At 35.4% G+C, this 20,956-nt stretch overlaps 1 protein-coding gene across 1 annotated transcript in view; it reads right to left on the bottom strand.

Moving 5' to 3' along the window:
* Positions 1–647: 647 nt before the first annotated feature.
* Positions 648–20,956, bottom strand: part of DARS1 (aspartyl-tRNA synthetase 1) — a 64,963-nt gene continuing 44,654 nt past the window's right edge. The window contains exons 8-16 of the mRNA XM_052659750.1: positions 20,564–20,675; positions 19,563–19,697; positions 17,101–17,248; positions 7,270–7,416; positions 5,828–5,870; positions 4,608–4,688; positions 2,832–2,943; positions 2,572–2,643; positions 648–1,243 (exon numbers count right to left, since the gene is read on the bottom strand). Coding sequence (XP_052515710.1) covers positions 1,152–1,243; positions 2,572–2,643; positions 2,832–2,943; positions 4,608–4,688; positions 5,828–5,870; positions 7,270–7,416; positions 17,101–17,248; positions 19,563–19,697; positions 20,564–20,675 — 942 coding nt within the window. The 3' untranslated portion in view covers positions 648–1,151. The remainder of the gene's footprint in view (positions 1,244–2,571; positions 2,644–2,831; positions 2,944–4,607; positions 4,689–5,827; positions 5,871–7,269; positions 7,417–17,100; positions 17,249–19,562; positions 19,698–20,563; positions 20,676–20,956) is intronic.

The following is a 20,956-nucleotide window of genomic DNA, read 5'->3' as shown; positions in this document are numbered from 1 at the left end:
AATTGAGTCTCTACTCTCAAAGAACTCATAATCTAGGATGGTGAAATAAATTAACTTTAAAAAATAATGGGCAGATGCTTATGAACCAGGGGTAATATCCTACCTTTCTGACCTTCTTACTTTTCTGTATTTTTTTTTTCCTGTAGGAAAATAACTGCATTAAATTGTTTTGTTCATAAGTATTATGTGTGGTTCACCATAAAAATAACATTAGCATGGATATCTTTAATAATCTAGAGGAAAAGCGTATTTAACTGTAATTCTTTCTGGGAGGGAACGGGAATGCATTTTAGTGACATTCACTAAATGCCTATCAGTTAAAAATAAAAACAGAAAATTCTTCAATATTTTTTAATCTATATGAAATAAACTATTAAGCAACCTAAGCCTTCAGCTTTAAGAACTGTATCCTTATACTCATCTGAATTTATCTCTTGATTAATCCATGCTATGAATATATCAGTCTTCATTTGCTTTTAGGTATTTACATAAACTGGTTGTCTACTCCCCCTCCAAATTATAAATGCCAAGAATCAGCTATAAAATCATACTGCCATGAAGTTACATAGAAACATCCATAATTAGCTTTAAAATTTTATTGAAATTCAAGTTTAATTAGTTAACAATTTAATATATTATGTTGTATCATTTCTAACCAGTATTCTCCCCTGCTTTACATGATTTACAGGCACAGTTATTACGGATTGATATTTTCTGCCTAATTTTCCATGATATGCCAATTATACATTCATTAGAACCTCGACAGTTTCCTAAAATTGTTCTTACCTCGATGTCAGATTTTAAAAAAAAGACCAAATATTGAAAATTTAAGACATTAATATTAGAGCCACTATAATATAGAAAAAAAATTTACACATTATTAACTGTTTAAAATTGTTGTTTAACATTTATTGTAGTAATGCAAAATGAACTTTTAACATAATAATATTAATTTTTCATTAAAATGTTTAACCATTTCCTACTGAAGCATGTTCAAAGTTATAAAAATTTTCTCTTTTAAAGTAACGTACACTGAATTAGTCCAAAAGTGGCACTTTGGATAAGACATTTATTTTATTGCATATTTTAAGTACCTAAGGTACAGCCTGATTAATAGCAGGTTACTGGAAAGAATTAAAAAAACATTTTCTTTAAGGAGTAAGTCTTTTGGGATCACGGGGAAACATTGAGGTTTGACGAACATTGTGCAAGCCCAAAAACAGCATAGTCACTCGTTCCAACCCTGGAGAAAACAAAATAATCATTAATTCATTTTCAGAATTAATCATTCAGGGTCATACTTATTGAAAACTACCAAAATAACATCACTGATCAACAAAATGCTTTTCCTTGTTAGAAAGGAAATGACTTCTATTATTTTAAATGAGTTTAAAATGGAACATTCCAGGTCTGATTCAGAAACAGGTGATGCTATATGTGGGAAGGATAAATGAGATATCCTTAAGCTGTATGATTCTGTGAAATGTGAACCACAAATCTATGTAAATATCTAAAACTTAAGATTTAAGCAAAAAAAATATAAGCCTACTATTTATTTTCATAAGCCTACTATTATATTTTCAAAAATATAATATAAGCCTACTATTATATTTAACCAGGTTCCTATTGATAGAACCTGGTTACCAAGATTACCATGAATTCTTTCAATGGATTCTATGTAGTGATTTAAAAAAAATAATTAAAAAGTTTTTTAAGTGTTGATAAGAAACAACTTACAAAATATACTAAGTGAAAATGCAAGGTACTGAATGGTTTATACAGCACACTACAATTTGTGTAAAAAATATATTTTATATACTTTTGCATATGCAAAGATTATCTTTGTGGAGGTAAAGAGAAAACCAGAAACAATAGTTTTCTGTAGGGAGGTGAATGTACACCATTCTATTTGCTTTGAATTTGAAATTTGTATATTACCTGTTCACTAAAAAACCTGAAACAAACAACCAAACCTTCAACAAAACTATAAATTCAGAATTCTTTTTAGCACAGGCTCAATAGTTGTGGCGCAAGAGCTTAGTTGCTCCAGGGCATGTGGGATCCTCCTGGACCAGGGATCGAACCTGCATCTCCTGCATTGGCAGGTGGATTCTTTACCGCTGAGACACAAGAGAAGCCCCAGAATTCTTTTTAAGAATTTTTGATACAAACATCCCAAAGTTAAGTTAAATATTTACTCGTTTTAAATCACAGAGCAGTATCTTTCACATACTCTAGAAATGGTTCTAAAAGCCAATGAAATGTTTTCAACAAAAACATTTAGCAGCCATCTGAGCTGACTTGAGGGACAGCTTTAATTTGGACTAATCAGAATGAACTCATGAATACAGAGAAAAAAGAGGATACTCAAAAATTTCATTCAGTCATAACTCACTTAAAAATTCTTTCAATTCAAATTTGTATTATATTTAGCACTTATAATTTGTAAGTAATAACAAAATACAAAATTTACTTTTTGGAGTCTAATACTGAGGACATTTAGAACTGAAGAAACACTCTGCCAAATGAAATTTGGGTTGGAAATATTGTCATCATATAAAGGAATATTACCAATGCCTCCACCAGCATGAGGAGGGGCTCCAAAGCGGAAGGAATCAATGTATGCCTTAATTTTCTCCAAATCTACAAAACAAACATAAAATTAAAAAAAAAACGTAATTTATCCTCTTATTTAGCTTAAAAAAATTGCAAAAGCAGTTACCGTGCAATGAAAATTAAATGACTGTGTTTCTGAAAAGTCTTTAAAGGGTTTTAAAACGTATTGCTTTCAGAATATACATGACCCTCCTCAATATACTGAAATTGTTTACCAATTCCATGATGTAAGGCTCTCTCTGTTAGCAGCTGAGGGTCATGTATTCTTTGAGCTCCTGACAGTATTTCTTCTCCTCTCATGAACATATCATAAGAGTTGGATTGTTTCTGTAGGAAAAACAAACAAAAATACCACTCAACAGGCTATCACCCTATTTCTATCACACACATGTGGAAAAACACTCTCTGCTGCATAAAGAATAATATCATTTCTTTCCTACAATTAATTATACAGCCTGCTCCAATAAACATGATTTGCTTTTCTAAAATGGGATTAAACTAGTGAGGGTTGAAATAACTTCTTCTTTACTTCTATCAGATTTTATGCTTCCCTTCTCCCACACCTTCCAAAAACAAATCAGAACAATACATCTTCTTTTAAGCAGCAGCATAGTGTTGATTCTTTCTTTAAAAAAATTATCTGGCTGTGCCACGTCTCAGCTGCAGCATGTGGGATCTTGTTCCCTGACCAGGGATTGAACCCAAGACCCCTGCACTGGGAGCAAAGTCTTGGCCACTACACTGCCAGGAAGTCCCCATAGTACTGATTCTTATTTCACTTTATCATCTGAAATGTTTTTAAGTGTGATATGATTTTAAGTGGATCATTTTTGGAACTTCAAATTATCAACAGGGGTTAGTCTTTTTAATTTTTAAAAGTTATAATTTTAAGGAAAGGGAACTGAACATCAATTTTACCATAGCTCAATTCATTCTTTATCAGGTTTTAACTTATTTTCCCTATCTTTCAGTTAACCAATGGTTCACTATTACCTTATGAGAAATATAAATTATCAAGCCCCACCTAGAAAAAAGTTTTTTAAAAAAATTATTTATTTATTTTTGGCTGTGCTGGGTTTTCATTGCTACAAGGGCTTTTCTCCAGTTGTGGTGAGCGGGGGCTACTCTTGAGTCGTGGTGTGCGGGCTTCTCATTGAAGCAGCTTTTCTTGTTGTGAAAACACAGGTATCACAAGTTCTTGTACATGTGCTCAATAATTGTGGCTCCCAGGCTCTGGTGCACAGGCTTGTACACATGGGACATTCCCAGATGAGGGATTGAACCTGTGTCTCTTGCACTGGCAGGTGAATTCCTTATACTGAGCCACCAGGGAAGCCCCAGTCTGTGTTTTAAAGGCCCTCCGAGTGATTCTGATACTCACTAAAGTTGGGGAACCAATGCAAAGGAAAACCAGTGAAAGGCCACAAAACATTATTTAGATTGACTACCAGGATAGTGTCTGCCTGCTATGTGGGAGACCCAGGTTCGATCCCTGGGTTGGGAAGATCCTCTGGAGAAGGAAATGGCAACCCACTCCAGTATTCTTGCCTGGAGGATCCCATGGAGGGAGGAGCCTGGCAGGCTACAATCCACGGGGTAGCGAAGAGTCAGACATGACTGAGCTACTTCACTTTCACCAGGATAGAATGTGAGTTCTTAGTTCAAGATCAATGATAAAATGATTTGATAAAGTCTTCAAGTCTATTAATACTATTTGTTGTTTTTATAGTATTTCTTCTTCATATATCTTTAAAAATTATACATGAAAATTATTTTTAATGCAGGTTTTGGGGACTAATTTGCTAGAATATTCTAATTTTACAATGTCACTTTGACCTGAATTGACAGACACTAGTAGTAATACATACAGTAATGTGTCTTTTAAAACTGCAAGTTATTAATGAAAACCATTACTTCCACTGTATAATGTGACACAGTGACAATAGTTTTCCCTCTTCCCCCAAACAGGTTTTTAAAATCAAATTACTTACAGGATTTCGTGGGTCAGGCATGGTATAGAAAGGTCTTACAGCCAATGGATATTTATCAAGAATATAAAAATCGGTATCATACTATAAAAAGAATAAATATGATTAAAACAGATTTTTTAAGACATTTAATGAAAGTAAAAAGAAGGCTACCATTTGGTAATTGTCTTTTTTTCTATATGTAAGTTTTGTTCTTCAAAATTACTGTAATTATACTCTATATACAATAACCGTTCTGCTTCCTACAGCTGTGTTCTACAGTATTTTGCCATGATGTTATATATTCTTCCAATATATTTAATTTTTAGGAGCTGTGGACTATTCAATCATAGTTCACATAAGCATTTTTCTTTTTCTCTTTTTGGACATGTACTCTCTTCTCAATTTCTCCTCCGCTGAAAACTATGCTGTGATAAACTTATTTTCACCTTTTTCCATCGCAATTCTAGCTCATTTAATTTTCTAGATATATTTTAAAACTGTTTTTGTTAAATTACTCTAAATCGCATTGGGTTTTACAAAAACTACATTAAATCTATAAATTATTTTGGGAAAAACTGACGTCTTTTATCTTCAAAAAACCTTGATTATTTCCCCAATGATTTACACTTTCACTAAGATGTCTAAAATAAATTTAGTAGTTTTTCTCAAATGAAAACAATTGAAATGAATAACATTAACATGAAATTATGATATCTTTGTTACAAAGAATATTTACTATGTGACCTACATTTAATTAAAAAGAAACAGTCATATTTTAACTGTTTTGATGTTAAACATTTTTCCTAAAACTGGCGTGTAGAGGGAATGTTAACATGCTGAAACTGGCTCCGATGAAATAGTGTTTTAAAGGTACGAACTCAGTACTGTGCAGTTTCACAGACTTGTTCCCCAGTCAGTTGAACCATTTTGAGTGCAACCAGCAGGAGGAGCTCAAGGACTGTTTTTATTCAATTACACAATTCTCTTAATTTCTTTAAAGATTACACCAAGTTTAGCTTTTCTCTTTGGATTTTTATAGAAAAATAAGATAGGAAAGTAGCCTTCATGTAAAAGGCAGAAAAAAAATTCATTCACCCTCTAGTCCCACGAGTCAGCAAGGGTAGTCAGGGAAGACCATTTCTAAATAATTTCAATCACCTTGAGGTCCTCTCTAACTAATCTGACAATTTACATATGTTTCAGATTTAGAAAAAGAAATCCAGCAAGCATAAGAGTCCTACCTTTTCCTTTACCAAACGACCCAACAGTTTTTCATTTGGTGTACTGCAAAAGAAACATGAAACCAGGTGTCTGAAGATCAAACAGCAACTTAAAAGAGTTTTAAGTTTACAAGGAACCTCTTCTATTTGAAGTTCTCAGAGGATAAAAAAAATTTAGCCAAAACACACAGCTGTCTATTCTGCTCCTTTTAAAAAAGGCAACTACTACTGGAAACCATTCATGGGTATACCTGGGACAGTTAGTCGGTGCTACTCAATAATATTTAAATAAAAGTATAAATAGAATTTAGCAATTCACTGATTCAGAAATAACATGGATGAAGTAGTTTCCTACAATTACATATAATGAAAGTCTACTACACCAACATAGACTACTCTTGCCATTAAAATAGTTCTATGGCAAAATGCGGAGAAGGCAATGGCACCCCACTCCAGTACTCTTGCCTGGAAAATCCCATGGATGGAGAAGCCTGGTAGGCTGTGTAGTCCATGAGGTTGCTAGGAGTCAGTCGGACACGACTGAGCGACTTCACTTTCACTTTTCACTTTCATGCACTGGAGAAGGAAATGGCAACCCACTCCAGTGTTCTTGCCTGGAGAATCCCAGGGACAGGGGAGCCTGGTGGGCTACTGTCTCTGGGGTCACACAGAGTTGGACACGACTGAAGCGACTTAGCAGCAGCAGTAGCATGGCAAAATGGTTTCTCTTTTCTGTTACTCTTATTAAAGGTTTATAAAAGAAAAATCAGTATTTCAAAATAAAATATAACAGTGTATATATAAACCAATTTAAGTTCTATTCAAGAAAATTTTCCAAAATACATACAAAAATATCATCCAAATTATAGAATTTATGGTTTTCCTTAAATTGTCATCTAGCAATGTAGAGGATGATTAAAACAATATACATATGTGTGTATATACATATACACACATATATATATTCGTTAAACAAAAGTAAATGAGGGTTTTGAGTGAAATATGTTAAAAAAAAAACCTAAAAAATTAATAATCATCCCCTCTTCCTTCCAATATCAATTATGAATCACTGTGTTGTCTTAAAGTATTTTAACTTAAGAATCCCTGAATAAAATATAAGTAGAAATCTCTAATCTTTATTAAACTATCATTTCAAAATTATAAATTATTTGATCTGAATTTAGATAATAAAATATAGTATATCAAATAGAGAACAGAGACTTGCATAACTTTTAGAGATTGTTAAAAGTTTCACACCTTAACATACAAAAATATTAACGCTTAGGCAAACCACATTAAACATAACAGTTTATTTCAGATCACACATTGAACAAAACAGCATCATACTAAAGTTAATAAAACTTAAGTTTACCAAGTAGGTGAAAAACATTCATCAATATATTCATTCTTTCATATCTTAAATCTAATTACTGAAGTTTTAAAAATCACAAATAAAAACAAACCTTAGATCTTCTTCATCTCCCATTTCAATTCCAGCTTCCCTAAGCATAGCCAATGCTTCACAATATTCTAGTCTTAGAGTTGGCTCCAAAAATTTGAATGGCTCACACGGGAACTGTTTATTCACCATCTGAATTTCAGTTTGAAACCTATTTGTACAAGAGTTAATAAAAATGTGAAATAAATGTTTTTAACACAAGAGGTCACTGTGGCAATATATAAAGAAAAAATTTTAACCAATACTGTTGAAGTAAGGAACATACAGCTTTTCTCTTTCATACACTTGATACACATTTTTTTTTAAAACAAAGAAACATTTTTAACATTTTAGAGGAATTACTACATGTGCAGTGATGAGAAAAGGGCCACCTGAGCAGGTTCCAGGGTGGAAACATGCCTTTTCCTGCTCACCCCACTCATCGCCAGACTTCCTATGGAGGTTGAGGGAGCCTGTACTCAAGAGGCCAGTTGACATGGACCCAAGAGCCTACTGCACTACTCTTCCATGTTTCCACTGGTAACTATTTTGAATTCAGAGATAACAAAAGGAAATGCTTTCAGAGCAAAGCTCTTTCCTGTAAGTTCAGCCTCAGTGCAGAAATTGCCTCGGGGACTTTCAAGCTCATTAGTAGTACAAACAGCAGCTAAGAAAAAAATATCTAGTAGGTATTGAGTCCCTGTTTATGTCACCTAAAATCATTCTTTGAATTAGTGTATGCATCAGAAAAAAACTGTTACCAAGAAATTAAGTTAAATAATTAAATGCAAATACTTAAAAAAATATTTAACATCATTTCTCAATCCTGTATTATTTGTCACCACAGTGGCATTACAGGATGAAAAACTTCCTTTATAATTCATATCAACTAGCACTGTTAGAAACATAAAATACTCATTTTATGAGGCACTAAAAAAATCTGATTTTTAATACTTTAACAACATTTGTCATCATTGAGGAAGACCAAATTAATGAATATTGTCTTGTCTTCCCCTATACCCATTATACCATAAGTTTGTTTAGGAGAATGCCTATTTCTTTCCCATTTTAATATCCCTATAGTATGTTCATCGTCTACCTTTTAAATACAACTAATGTTCATTGCATTAAACTGCTGCTGTAGAGGATGGCAAGATTAAAAATGCAGTTTTACTAAAATATTTATGGATGAAATGGTAGCTGAGATTTGCTTCAGAATAACAGAGTAATGCGTAAAACAAAACTGGCCATGGATTGACAATGGTTGAAATTGGGTGATAAGTATATGGGGGTTCATTAGGCTAGTCTACCTTTTTTTTGTATGATATTTAAATTTTTTCATAATCAACAGAATTGAAAAAAGTATGTTTATATTCTATGAAAATAGAATAAATAATTGACTTATTCAAATCTTGACATAAGATGGGTTAAAATGACCCCAAGAATTAATTTTTAAAGTGCTTTGCTTTGAACATTAACCCCTATTCATGTTAATCAATGGTAATAAAAAATATAAATATCAATATTTTAAAATACATTTGTTTATTCTTCTGTTAGAGATAAGTACTAATGATAAACACAAGAAGGATAAGACAACCACCAAATAACCCAATTTACAACTGACACAGAAACCTAAAATTCCTAAATGATGTATAGAAGACAGGAAGAAGGTTTTTATTTCCAAGTTGCCATCTTAAGCCTACCCATTAAGCCCAGTGATAATGGTGTCTGAATCTCTAATTTGTAAGCAGAGATTTGCTTAATCCCAATTGCTCAAATCATGCTTGCTCTGTTACAAAAACCAAAGTGGAAATTCCACTTCCAATATTAAGTAGAGAAGATATCAATACCTAAAATAAATGAGTTTCATAAACTTTCTTCAATTATAAATGTAAATGAAATAAAAATGTTAAAAAAATGAGGGAGTTCCTTGGTGGTCCAGTGGCTCAAGACTATGGGCTTCCAATGCAGGTGGCCCCAGTTCAAACCCTGGTCAGGGAACTAGATCCCCCTAGCACCACAACTAAAGATCTCACATGCCAAAAGGAAGATCTCATGTGCCAAAACTAAGACCTGGCACAGCCAAATAAATAAATTTTAAAAATATATAGTAAATAAATAATGAGAAAAGCTCTATTTCTTAACTGTAGTTTCAAAAGATATTTTGTTTTACAGGGAGACATTAGTTGTTCTATAGACTATCTGAATGGAAGTTGCTTAAAATAAACTGTATAGAAATGCTTCAGAGAAAAAAGAGTAAAAAAAAAAAAACAAGTTGGGAGGAGTGGCCAAGATCACAGAATAGGAAGACCTTGAATTTACCTCCTCCCATGGGCACACCAAAATCAGAACTATTTACAGAGCAACTATCGATAAGAATGACATGAAGGCAAGCATAGAATATATTCTACAGCCAAAGATATAAAGAAGTAACCACAACAAGTCAGGCAGGAGCAGCAGAGATGTGGCAGAGTCAATATTCACATCCCCAGGCAGGCAAACCCACAAAGGAGAGGATAATCACAACTGCAGGGATCCCCTCCAAGGAATGAGAGGACTGAGTCCCATATTGGGCTCCCTAGGCTAGGGACCCTACACTAGGAAGACAAGCACTCTCTAGAAGGTCTGACTTTGAAGGCCAGTGGGGCAGGCACTTGGGAGAATTGAAGGCCTGTAGGAAACAGTGAATCCACTTAAAGGGAACATGTAAAATCTCGAGACCTGGGGCAGAAGCAGTAATTTGAAAGGAGCCTGGGTCAGATTCACTTGTTGATCTTGCAGAGCCTCCTAAAGAGGCAGGAGGCAACTGAGATTTACCCCTGGGGACAGACATTAGCAGCATCCATTTTGGGGAGCTCATTCTATCATGAAGACACTGCTGCTGGCAAGCACTATCTTGGAATTCTCCTTCTAGCCTATTGCAGCAAGTTCCAGGTCTAGCCTACCAGCCAGTTAGCACTAGTCCTGGGAAGCCCCAGGCCAAGCAGTCAGTCACAACCGGGATATAGTGCCACCCACCATCAGGCTAGTAGCAGCTGCAGACCCCCTGCTCAAAACACCTCAGCTACCTCAGGATTTGGCCATGTCCAACAGAGGGCCCAGGATTGGGTCCCGCCAAACAGTGGGCCGGCATCAGTCCTGGAAGACCTGTCCTGTCCACCAGTAACCAGAAGCCTCAGCACTAGGCAGCACTTGGCCACCAACTGGGCTGGGGGCCATCCAAGCCCACCAGAATGCCCACAGAAGTTAGCCCTGTCAGGAGGGCCTACATAGCTCATGTATAGCAGGCATCCCTAGAACATATTGCTCTGCTGAACAGAGGCAAGTGTGTCGCTGGGCCCTACAGGATGTCTCCTACATAAGGCCATTTCTCCAAGATCAGGAAACATAATTAACCTACCTAATACACATAAAAAGAAAAATTAAAAATGAGGACAGTTTACAAAACAAAAACAGACTCAGAGACTTTGAGAATGAGCTTATGGTTGCCGGGGGAAGGTTGGGGGAAGGGATAATTAGAAAGTTCGGGATGGACATATACACACTGCTATATTTAAAAGGATAACCAATAAGGACCTACTGTATAGCACATGCAACTTTGCTCAATGTTATGTGGCAGCCTAGATGGGAGGGGAGTTTGAAGAAGAATGGATATGTGTGTATGTATGGCTGAGTCCTTTCACTGTTCACCTGAAACTATCATAACATTGTTAATTGGCTATACCCCAATACAAAATAAAAAGTTAAAAAAAAAGTGAAGTCAGGAAAACAAATATTGTATATTAATGCATATATGTAGAATCTAGAAAAATGGTTCAGATATTAATTTTGCCCAACTGAAATGTAGACAAAGATGTTGAGCACAAAGGTGTGGACACCAAGGCGGGAGGAGGGGTGTAGGAGGAATTGGGAGATAGGGATTGACATATATACACTATTGATACTATGTATAAAATAGATAACTAATGAGAAAATACTGTAGAGGTTCAAGGAACCCTACTCAGTGCTCTATGGTGACCTAAATGGGAAGGGATGACCTAAAGGTCATCCCAAAAAGAGAGGATATATGTATACATATAGCTGATTCTCTTTACTGTACAGGAGAAACTAACACACCATTGTAAATCAACTATATACTCCAATAAAAATGAAACAAACAAACAAAAAAGAGGACAATTTAAGTGACCTCTGGGACAACATCAAGCACACTAACATTCACATTATACAAATCAAAAAAGGAAAAGAAAGGGGCAGAGAATGCATGTAAAGACGTAATAGCAGAAAACTTCCTTAACCTTGGAAAGGAAAAAGATATCCAGGCCCAGGAAGTACAAAGAGTCCCAGATAAGATCAACCCAAAGAAGTCCACAAGTTCACTGTGCGTGCTAGGTCACTCAGTCATGTCTGACTCTTTGCAACTCCATGGACTGTAGCCTGCCAGGCTCCCCTGTCCATGGCGATTCTCCAGGCAAGAATACTGGAGTGGGTTGCCATGCCCTCCTCCAGGGGATCTTCCCAATCCAGGTCTCCTGCATTAGAGGCAGATTCTTTACTGTCTGAGCTACCAGGGAAGCCCAAGAATACTGGAGTGGGTAGCCTATCCCTTCTCCAGGGAATCTTTCTGACTCAGGAATCAAACTGGGGTCTCCTGCATTGCAGGCGGATTCTTTACCAGCTGAGCTACTGGGGAAGCCCTGTAGCTTCCTTATCACACTGTAATTAGGCAAAAATTAAAGACAGAGAATATTAAAAGCAGCAAGGGAAAAGTAACTGGTTACATACAAGGGAACTCCCATAAGTAGATTAGATGATACTCCCCTAAGGAGATTAGATGATACAGAGGAACAGATTAGTATACTGGAAGACCAAGCGGTGGAAATCACTCAAGCTGAACCTACATATATAGGTTGCTATATATAAACCTCATGGTAACCATAGGCCAAAAATCTATAATAGATACACACACACAAGAGAAAGGAATTTTTATTAACACTAAAGATGATCATCAAGTCATAAGAAGAAAAAAAGAGAAACAAAAAATAAATTAAAAAACCTGAAGGCAATTTACAAAATAGCAATAAGAACATAGTACATGTAAATGGACTAAATGCTCCAAATGACACAGAGTGGCTGAATGGATAAAACAAACAAGGTCCATACATATGTTGTCCGCAAAAGACTCATCTCAGATCTAAAGACATACTCCAACCAAAAGTAAGAGGATGGAAACAAACGTTCCATGCAAATGGAAATGAGAAGGACACTACATAACGATAAAGGGATCAATCCAACAAGAAGATCTAGTAACTATAAATATACCCAACATAGGAGCAACTAAATAATAAAAGCAAATATTAACAAACATAAGGGAAAAATAACACAATAACACAAAACAGTAGAAGACTTTTAACTCCTCACTTACATCCATAGTCAGATCACCCAGATGGAAAATCAATAAGGAAACATTGGCCTCGAAAACACATTAGATGAAATGAACTTAACAGACATACACACACACACAGACCATCCCATCCAAAAGCAGCAGGATGCACATTATTTTCAAGCACACAAGGAACATTCTCCAAGACAGATCACACAGCAGGCCACAAGACAAGCCTCAGTAAACTTAAAATCCTATCCTGGATCTTTTCTGACCACACTCAAAGAGACTAGAAATTAACTACAAGGTGAAAAACAAACAAACAAAAAACCCCAGCAAAAACCACTAACACATAGAGGCTAAACAATATGGTTCTAAACAACCATACTGTTACAGAAAATATCAAAGAATAAATAAAAAAATACCGAGAGACAAATGAAAACAAACACATCAATCCAAAGTCTGCAGGATGCAGCAAAACAGTTCTAAGAGCGACATTTACAGTGATAAAAGCCTACCTCGGGAAATAAGAAAAGTCACAAACAACCTAACCTGACTTAAAGGAATGGGAAAGAAACAAGCAAAGCCCAATGTTACTAAAAGGAAAAAAGTAATAATGATCAGAGTAAAAAGAAATAAAATAGACTAGAAAAAAAGAGAATCCAAATCTGTAGCATCAGAAATGAAAAAGAAGTTACAACTGACACCACAGAAATATAAAGAGTCATAAGAGATTATTATGAATACATATACGTCAATAAACTGAACAACCTAGAAGAAATGGACAAACTCCTAGAAATGTGAAATCCCTAAGATGGAATCAGGAAGAAATAAAAATGTGAATAGAACAATTAACAGTAATGATGTTGAATTAGTAATAAAAAAACATACTCCCAACAGACAAAAGTCCAAGACCAGATGGCTTCAGAGGTGAATTCTACCAACATTTAAAGAATTAACAGGTATACTTCTCATCCTATTCAAAAAAGCTCCAGAGGAAGAAATGCTTCTGAACTCATTCTATAAAACCAGCATCACACTGATACCAAAACCAGACAAAAAGGAAATGATATGCAAAAATCCTTAAAAATTAGCAAACTGAAATCATTAATATATTTAAAGGATCATACATCATGATCAACTAGGATCTATCCCAGGAATGCAAAGATGGCTCAACACCCACAAATTAATCAATGTGATCCACCACATTAACAAACTCAGGAATACAAATCATATTATCATCTCAACAAAGAACTTTTTGACAAAATTCAGTGGCCATTTATGATAAAAACTCTCAATAAAGGTATAGAGAGAACATACCTTGTGTACTGTTGTAATTAACCACCATGGAAAACAGTATAGACATCCTCAAAAAATTAGAAATAGATATAATTTAGCAGTTCCACTTCTGGATATTTTTTGAAGAAATTTAAAAAATAAACTAATTTGAAAATATATTTATATTTATCCCTAAGTTCATTTCAGCATTATGATTTCAACAGTCAAGATATGGAAGCAACCTAAATGTCCACTGATAAGATGAATAAAGAAGATGTAGTGTGTATATACACACATACACATATATATACAGACACACTGGAGAAGGAAATGGCAACCCATTCCTGTATTCTTGCCTGGAGAATCCTATGGACAGAGGAGCCTGGAGGGCTATAGTCCATGGGGTCTCAAAGAGTTGGACACAACTGAGCAACTAAACAGCAACACGGACAGACACTGGAATATTACTTAGCCATAAAAGAATGAAATCTTGTCATCTCTGACAATATAGATGAATGTAGAGGGTATTAAGTTATGACCAACCTAGATAGCATATTCAAAAGCAGAGACATTACTTTGCCAATAAAGGTCCGTCTAGTCAAGGCTATGGTGTTTCCAGTAGTCATGTATGGATGTGAGAGTTGGACTGTGAAGAAAGCTGAGTGCCAAAGAATTGATGCATTTGAACTGTGGTGTTGGAGAAGACTCTTGAGAGTCCCTTGGACTGCAAGGAGATCCAACCAGTCCATTCTGAAGGAGATCAGCCCTGGGTGTTCTTTGGAAGGAATGATGCTAAAGCTGAAACTCCAGTACTTTGGCCACTTCATGCAAAGAGTTGACTCATTGGAAAAGATTCTGATGCTGGGAGGGATTGGGGGCAGGAGGAGAAGGGGACAACAGAGGATGAGATGGCTGGATGGCATCACTGACTTGATGGATATGAATCTGAGTGAACTCCGGGAGTTGGTGATGGACAGGGAGGCCTGGCGTGCTGCAATTCATGGGGTTGCAAAGAGTCAGACATGACTGAGCAATTGAACTGAACTGAACTGAGAGGGTGTTATATGAAGTGAAATAAGTCTGACAGAGAAAGACAAATACCATATGGTTTTACTTATAAGTGGAATCTAACAAAACAAAACAAAACAAATTAACAAACATAACAAAACAGAAACAGACATAGAATTACAGAGAACAAACTAGTAGTTACCAGAGTAGAGGGGGCTTGGGTGATGAGTGCAACAGGTAAGGGGGATTAAGAAAAAGACATTCCCAGTTACAAAAAAAAAAAACAGAAGTCATGGGGATGAAAGGTACAGCATGAGAAATACAGTCAATTATACTGCAGAAATATGGAATCACTATGTTGTGCATTGGAACCAACACAGTGGATAGGTCAATTATACCTCTATTAAAAAAAGGTATCAAGATATTAATGATGGTTATTCTTTGGGGGGTAGGATTATGGTGGATTGTTAATTTTTATTTTATGCTTTTATTTCTAGCTGTCTGCAATAAACATGTATTGCTTGTAAAATCAGAAAGAAAATAAAATGTCATGAGAAAAAAAATCAGTGGTCTTCAAACAGAAATTTTAAATATAATCCTTCATCAGTTATCAAAGCACTAGATAAATCTGTCATACGCAACTTAATCCTTGGAGTACTCTCAAAAGTATGGAGAAAAGAAAAGAGAAAAAAAGATACTCTTGATCCTAGTTAATGTGCTTTCTGTCTTTTCTTATTTTCTCTATTTTAAACATTATCATAAGAAAACAATTTCTAATGCCCTTTTAAGGCAGAAACTATTTGCCCGTTTAAAGGTTATACAGAAAGTGAACATTTTACATAATTCAATTTTCTGAACACCCAGAACATGCCTAATAATTTCTATAAATGTATCAATTCACCAGGCCCAAATAAGCTGAAAGTCCCTTAATATACTAGTTTCTAATTTCTACTGAGCACTTGCTGTAAATATAAATTGATCAAAAAATTAAACAGTCCCAACATAGGCTTTTGAACTGTGGTGTTGGAGAAGACTCTTGAGAGTCCCTTGGACTGCAAGGAGATCCAACTAGTCCATTCTGAAGGAGATCAGCCCTGGGATTTCCCTGGAAGGAATGATGCTAAAGCTGAAGCTCCAGTACTTTGGCCACCTCATGCAAAGAGTTGACTCATTGGAAAAGACTCTGATGCTGGGAGGGATTGGGGGCAGGAGGAGAAGGGGACGACAGAGGATGAGATGGCTGGATGGCATCACCAACTCGATGGACGTGAGTCTGAGTGAACTCTGGGAGTTGGTGATGGACAGGGAGGCCTGGCGTGCTGCGATTCATGGGGTCGCAGAGTCGGACACGACTGAGCGACTGAAATGAACTGAACTGAACAGAGGCTTAACTTACACAGATTCAGTAAAGATTAGAAACTGAAAGACTAAAGGGACTCTAACTTTGAGATAAGTAATAATATTATCTTCACTTGTAACAGCAGAGGAAACTGAGGCAGAGTTATATAACTTCCAAAATGCCCACACAAGATATATATAGCAAACTTGGGATTCGATCTCAGGCTACCTGGACCTAGCTGAGTTGAAGCTGTGAAATACTGTTCCCTCCCTGTGCTCTCTTGCTCAGTCATGTTCAACTCTTTGCAAACCCCAAGGACTTGTAGTCTGCCAGGTTCCTCTGTCCACGGGATTCACCGGGCAAGAATACTGGAGTGGGTTGCCATTTCCTCTTCCAGGGGATCTTCCCCACCCAGGAATTGAACCTGTGTCTCCAGAGTCTTCTGCACTGGCAGGCAGATACTTTACCACTGAGCCTCCTGGGAAGTCCTACTATCTCATACTATCTCTCAAACAATAAACTGCTATAAGGGTAACATAGGCTCTATATCTGAGAAATTCAGGATGTAAAACATTGAGGAAAAAACAAATATAGTTAGGCTGTTTACAATCTGGTAGATTAGCTAGCTAGGTTAACTGGCTGCAGCCCTAACTGACTTAGATTCAGAAGTACTTTTTTGAGTGTGGCTTTTCCCACTAATTAACTGATAATCTAACTGGCAAATCTTCATATATATATATTTTTTCAATAAAAACTTAGTTTACATGTTTTAAGAACTGCTTCATTTTGAAGAACTTAAATTACTGTAAAAATTATATTCATCTAAGGTTATAAAATATATATATTTTTACCTTTTCTGAAGTCCTTTGAATATCTGCACTAAAGTGTCGGCAATTTCTTCCACAACTTCATGGTAATGGTAATTAAAAGCCATTTCAATATCTAAGCCAACAAATTCAGTCAGATGTCTGTGTGTATTAGAGTCTTCAGCTCTGAATACTGTAACATTAATAAAAGAAAATGGTAAATGGTGTTTACATAGTATGTAAATACATACTTGGCATACATTACATAGCATAGTAAATGGTGTTTTAAATTTTGGATAAATTGGGATTTAAATACAAAAATTCTATTTACTAGTACTCCAATGGCACTATTTCATTATCATTATAGGGTTGGAAAAAAATCTTTGATAAGTCATCTGTCTCAGCATTCTCATGGATGGCAAGTTCATTACAAATTCCTACAGTAGTAAAAGCTGTAACAAATGCAAATTAATAAATGAGCCTCATGTGAATCCCAAGGGAATGCAAGATTCTGAAGTGCCTTCTCAATAATTAAAATAGATTCAATATAGTGACTTCTTAATTTTATTAAAACTTGACTCAAGCTAAATGAAATCTGTGCAGATGAAGTAACACTACACACTCCAGCCATTACCTCAGTCCAGCTGCTATTATCCTCACTGCACTTTCCTCCTCTCCAGTCTTCCTGACTCTACTCTGCTCCATTTTTCGTATCACTGCAAGATTGACATATTCTATAACTCATCCTTGCTCAGTAACTTACAATGGTTCCCAAATGACTACCATAAGACAAAATGACAAAATGTTTAAAACTTTTATGCTTTCATAATTTAGTCCTATCCTCTACTTCCCATTTCTTAACACTAACTAGTCTTATTTTTATTTCCTCCCATGCTCTTTACTCATCTCGCCTCCTCTGACTAGAACGCCAATCCCCACTGCCTGTATCTCCTACTCTGTCCTTAGAGCCCACTTCAGCATGAACTCTCTCTCATTGTGACTCTAGCAAATTCCATCTTTTCCCCTTTTTACACCCTCTATACTATATAATTAACACCAATCTGCTGACTGCACAGCACAATCTGATTATCTGCTGTGAAAATCAGTTGATTACTCCCTGTGACTGCTATATGTATACATGTCTTATTCTGTCTTGAAAGCAGGGAGAATGATTTTCCTTTCACAAAGCATGGTCTGTCTGCAAATCAGCAGCATCAGCAGTATCTGGGAACATGTGAGAACTGTAGAATCTTAAGCCTCACCCCCGACCTACTGGTCATAATCTGCATTTTAACAAAGTCCCCAGGTGACTCATGTGCACATTAACATTTGAGAAGCGCTGGTTGATTCCTCTTTTATGTACATGGAACCCAGAGCAAGGCTGTATACATGCAGTAGGTGTTCAACATATAACTGTTTAATAGATTCAGAAAACTAAAAAACTTAATGATCTTGCCAGTTTTTCTATTAGCAGGTATTTAATTTTTATTAAGCCATCAAAAACTTACATATATAAAATAATTTGGTGAGTTTTAAAGAATGAAGTAAAGCTAGTTTTTGCTTATAATTAGTCTCGTAAAAGAATCTGTATTACTCAGCCGTTAAAAAGAATACATTTGAATCAGTTCTGATGAGATGGATGAAACTGGAGCCGATTATACAGAGTGAAGTAAGCCAGAAAGAAAAACACCAATACAGTATACTAACACATATATATGGAATTTAGAAAGATGGCAATGATGACCCTGTATGCAAGACAGCAAAAAAGACACAGATGTGTATAGCGGACTCTTGGACTCAGAGGGAGAGGGAGAGGGTGGGATGATTTGGGAGAATGGCATTGAAACATGTATACTATCATGTAAGAATCGAATCACCAGTCTATGTCTGATGCAGGATACAGCATGCTTGGGGCTGGTGCACGGGGATGACCCAGAGAGATGTTGTGGGGAGGGAGGTGGGAGGGGGGTTCATGTTTGGGATCGCATGTACACCCGTGGTGGATTCATGTCAATGTATGGCAAAACCAATACAGTATTGTAAAGTAAAATAAAGTAAAAATAAAAATTAAAAAAAAAAAAAAAAAGAATCTGTCACATGATTATGTGTGCATACTGGACTTGTCGCAACTATATCTTAAAAACTATGTTAATATAACCTACTAAATATCATACATTTGTACTACTTACTAATGGGCTTTAGCATATTAACAATACTAAGAACAGTACAAATAGTAATAGTAAAATAGAACAGCTTTGGAATAAAATTGGTAGCACATTTGTAAACTTCCAAGAGTAGTAAAGGGGCTATCAAGGACAACAAAATTTATTATTTGGAAGGTCTACCTAAGTACATTGTCATTTTTTACCCAAACTCTAGTGTTTATGTAGTCAGCATATAAAAAGATTTAAGCTTTCAAAATATCTGCATGTAATATGTGTTTCTAAAACCATTACTATGGTACAATTAACGAATTTTGAGAAAACCGTAACTGCCAAAAACCTTACCTGGCCCAATACAGAAAACCTTCTCAAAATCAGCACAAATACACATTTGCTTGTACAGCTGTGGAGATTGAGCCAGGTATGCATTATTTTTAAAATATGACACAGTAAATACATTGGCTCCTCCTTCACTGGCAGCTGAAATGTAAACATTTAAGTTATTACAAGTAATTGTAAACTTATCAATGCAAACTTCTAGTAAAAACAGTTTATACTTTTGGTTCAAGTATTTCCCTAAAAGAAACAACTAGAAAATCAAGAATTGCAGAGAAACTACCATCTTAATATGTCATATATCTGATTCTAAACAGTTTACATTTAGGACAGACTTACTTCTTTGGCTACAACTCCATTTTACTTCTTTGGCTACATATGCTCTCTTTCTACATCAATTTTAAATCTATTAAAGCTACTCTCGAGTTATAACAATTTTTTTTTAATGGGAGAAAAGATATATTCTTAATAATTTCCTAATTATCAATAATGCAATGTTCAAATTTTAAACATAATTAAAATCCATTCATAACATTGTTATTTAAGTAACTAAAAAAGTTAAATGATTAAAAATGATTAAGCTTCTCATTAAGAATAAGAATTAATGAGGTTTTCCCATCTGTAGTATCTGTATCTAGTAACTTCACATTGCAGTTTATAAAAAACAAAATTGTAATACCAATTAGAAAGAAATCTACATCAGGAAAGTAGTTTCTGATGTACCTTATATTAACAAAAAAATCTTGCTTTATGCATTACTGCCTTACTTTATAATCATTATCATGTAATGACTCCTGAAATAGGGAATTTAGTATTACTAGTGTTAGTGCTATCTGATTGCTGCTATATAGGACAGTCTTCAAAACAGTCTCATAGCAATAAACCTTAAGGAACATTTGGGATTCTTAAAAAATGAAACAAATGAAAAAAAGTCCCCCATAAAACATCTAATATGAAGCAACTTCGGGGAAACCAATTTATTTTAAAAAATTAAGAGAAATAAAGCATACCTGAGATAATTTTAGGAGTTTGGATCTCCACAAAACCCTTGTTAGTTAAAGTTTCTCGGAAGAGATGGCAGATGCCAGACTGGAGACGGAAGATTGCCTGACTAGTTGATGTCTATAAGACAATTATAAAATCTAATTAAATCAATCTGACACATTAACTGAGACAGAGTACTTTCTAATCAGGCCACATGCCTGGAAACTTCATAGAGAAAATAACTCATTATATGAGAGAAAAGTTAGGTGCATGACAATCAGTATAGGAACATATTTCAGAATTTTTCATAATCTAGAAGGAGAATTACAATTTTGCTCTTTTATTTCCAATCAAAGAAAAATGCTTTTCAGGCCAAATGCTGGAGGCACAACCAATAACCTCTGTGAACAAATAGCCAA

Source organism: Budorcas taxicolor, chromosome 2 (assembly GCF_023091745.1).
Source record: "Budorcas taxicolor isolate Tak-1 chromosome 2, Takin1.1, whole genome shotgun sequence".
Classification (NCBI taxonomy): Eukaryota; Metazoa; Chordata; class Mammalia; order Artiodactyla; family Bovidae; genus Budorcas; species Budorcas taxicolor.
Note: the sequence above shows the minus strand (reverse complement) of the source record. Positions and strands in the feature narration are given on the sequence as shown.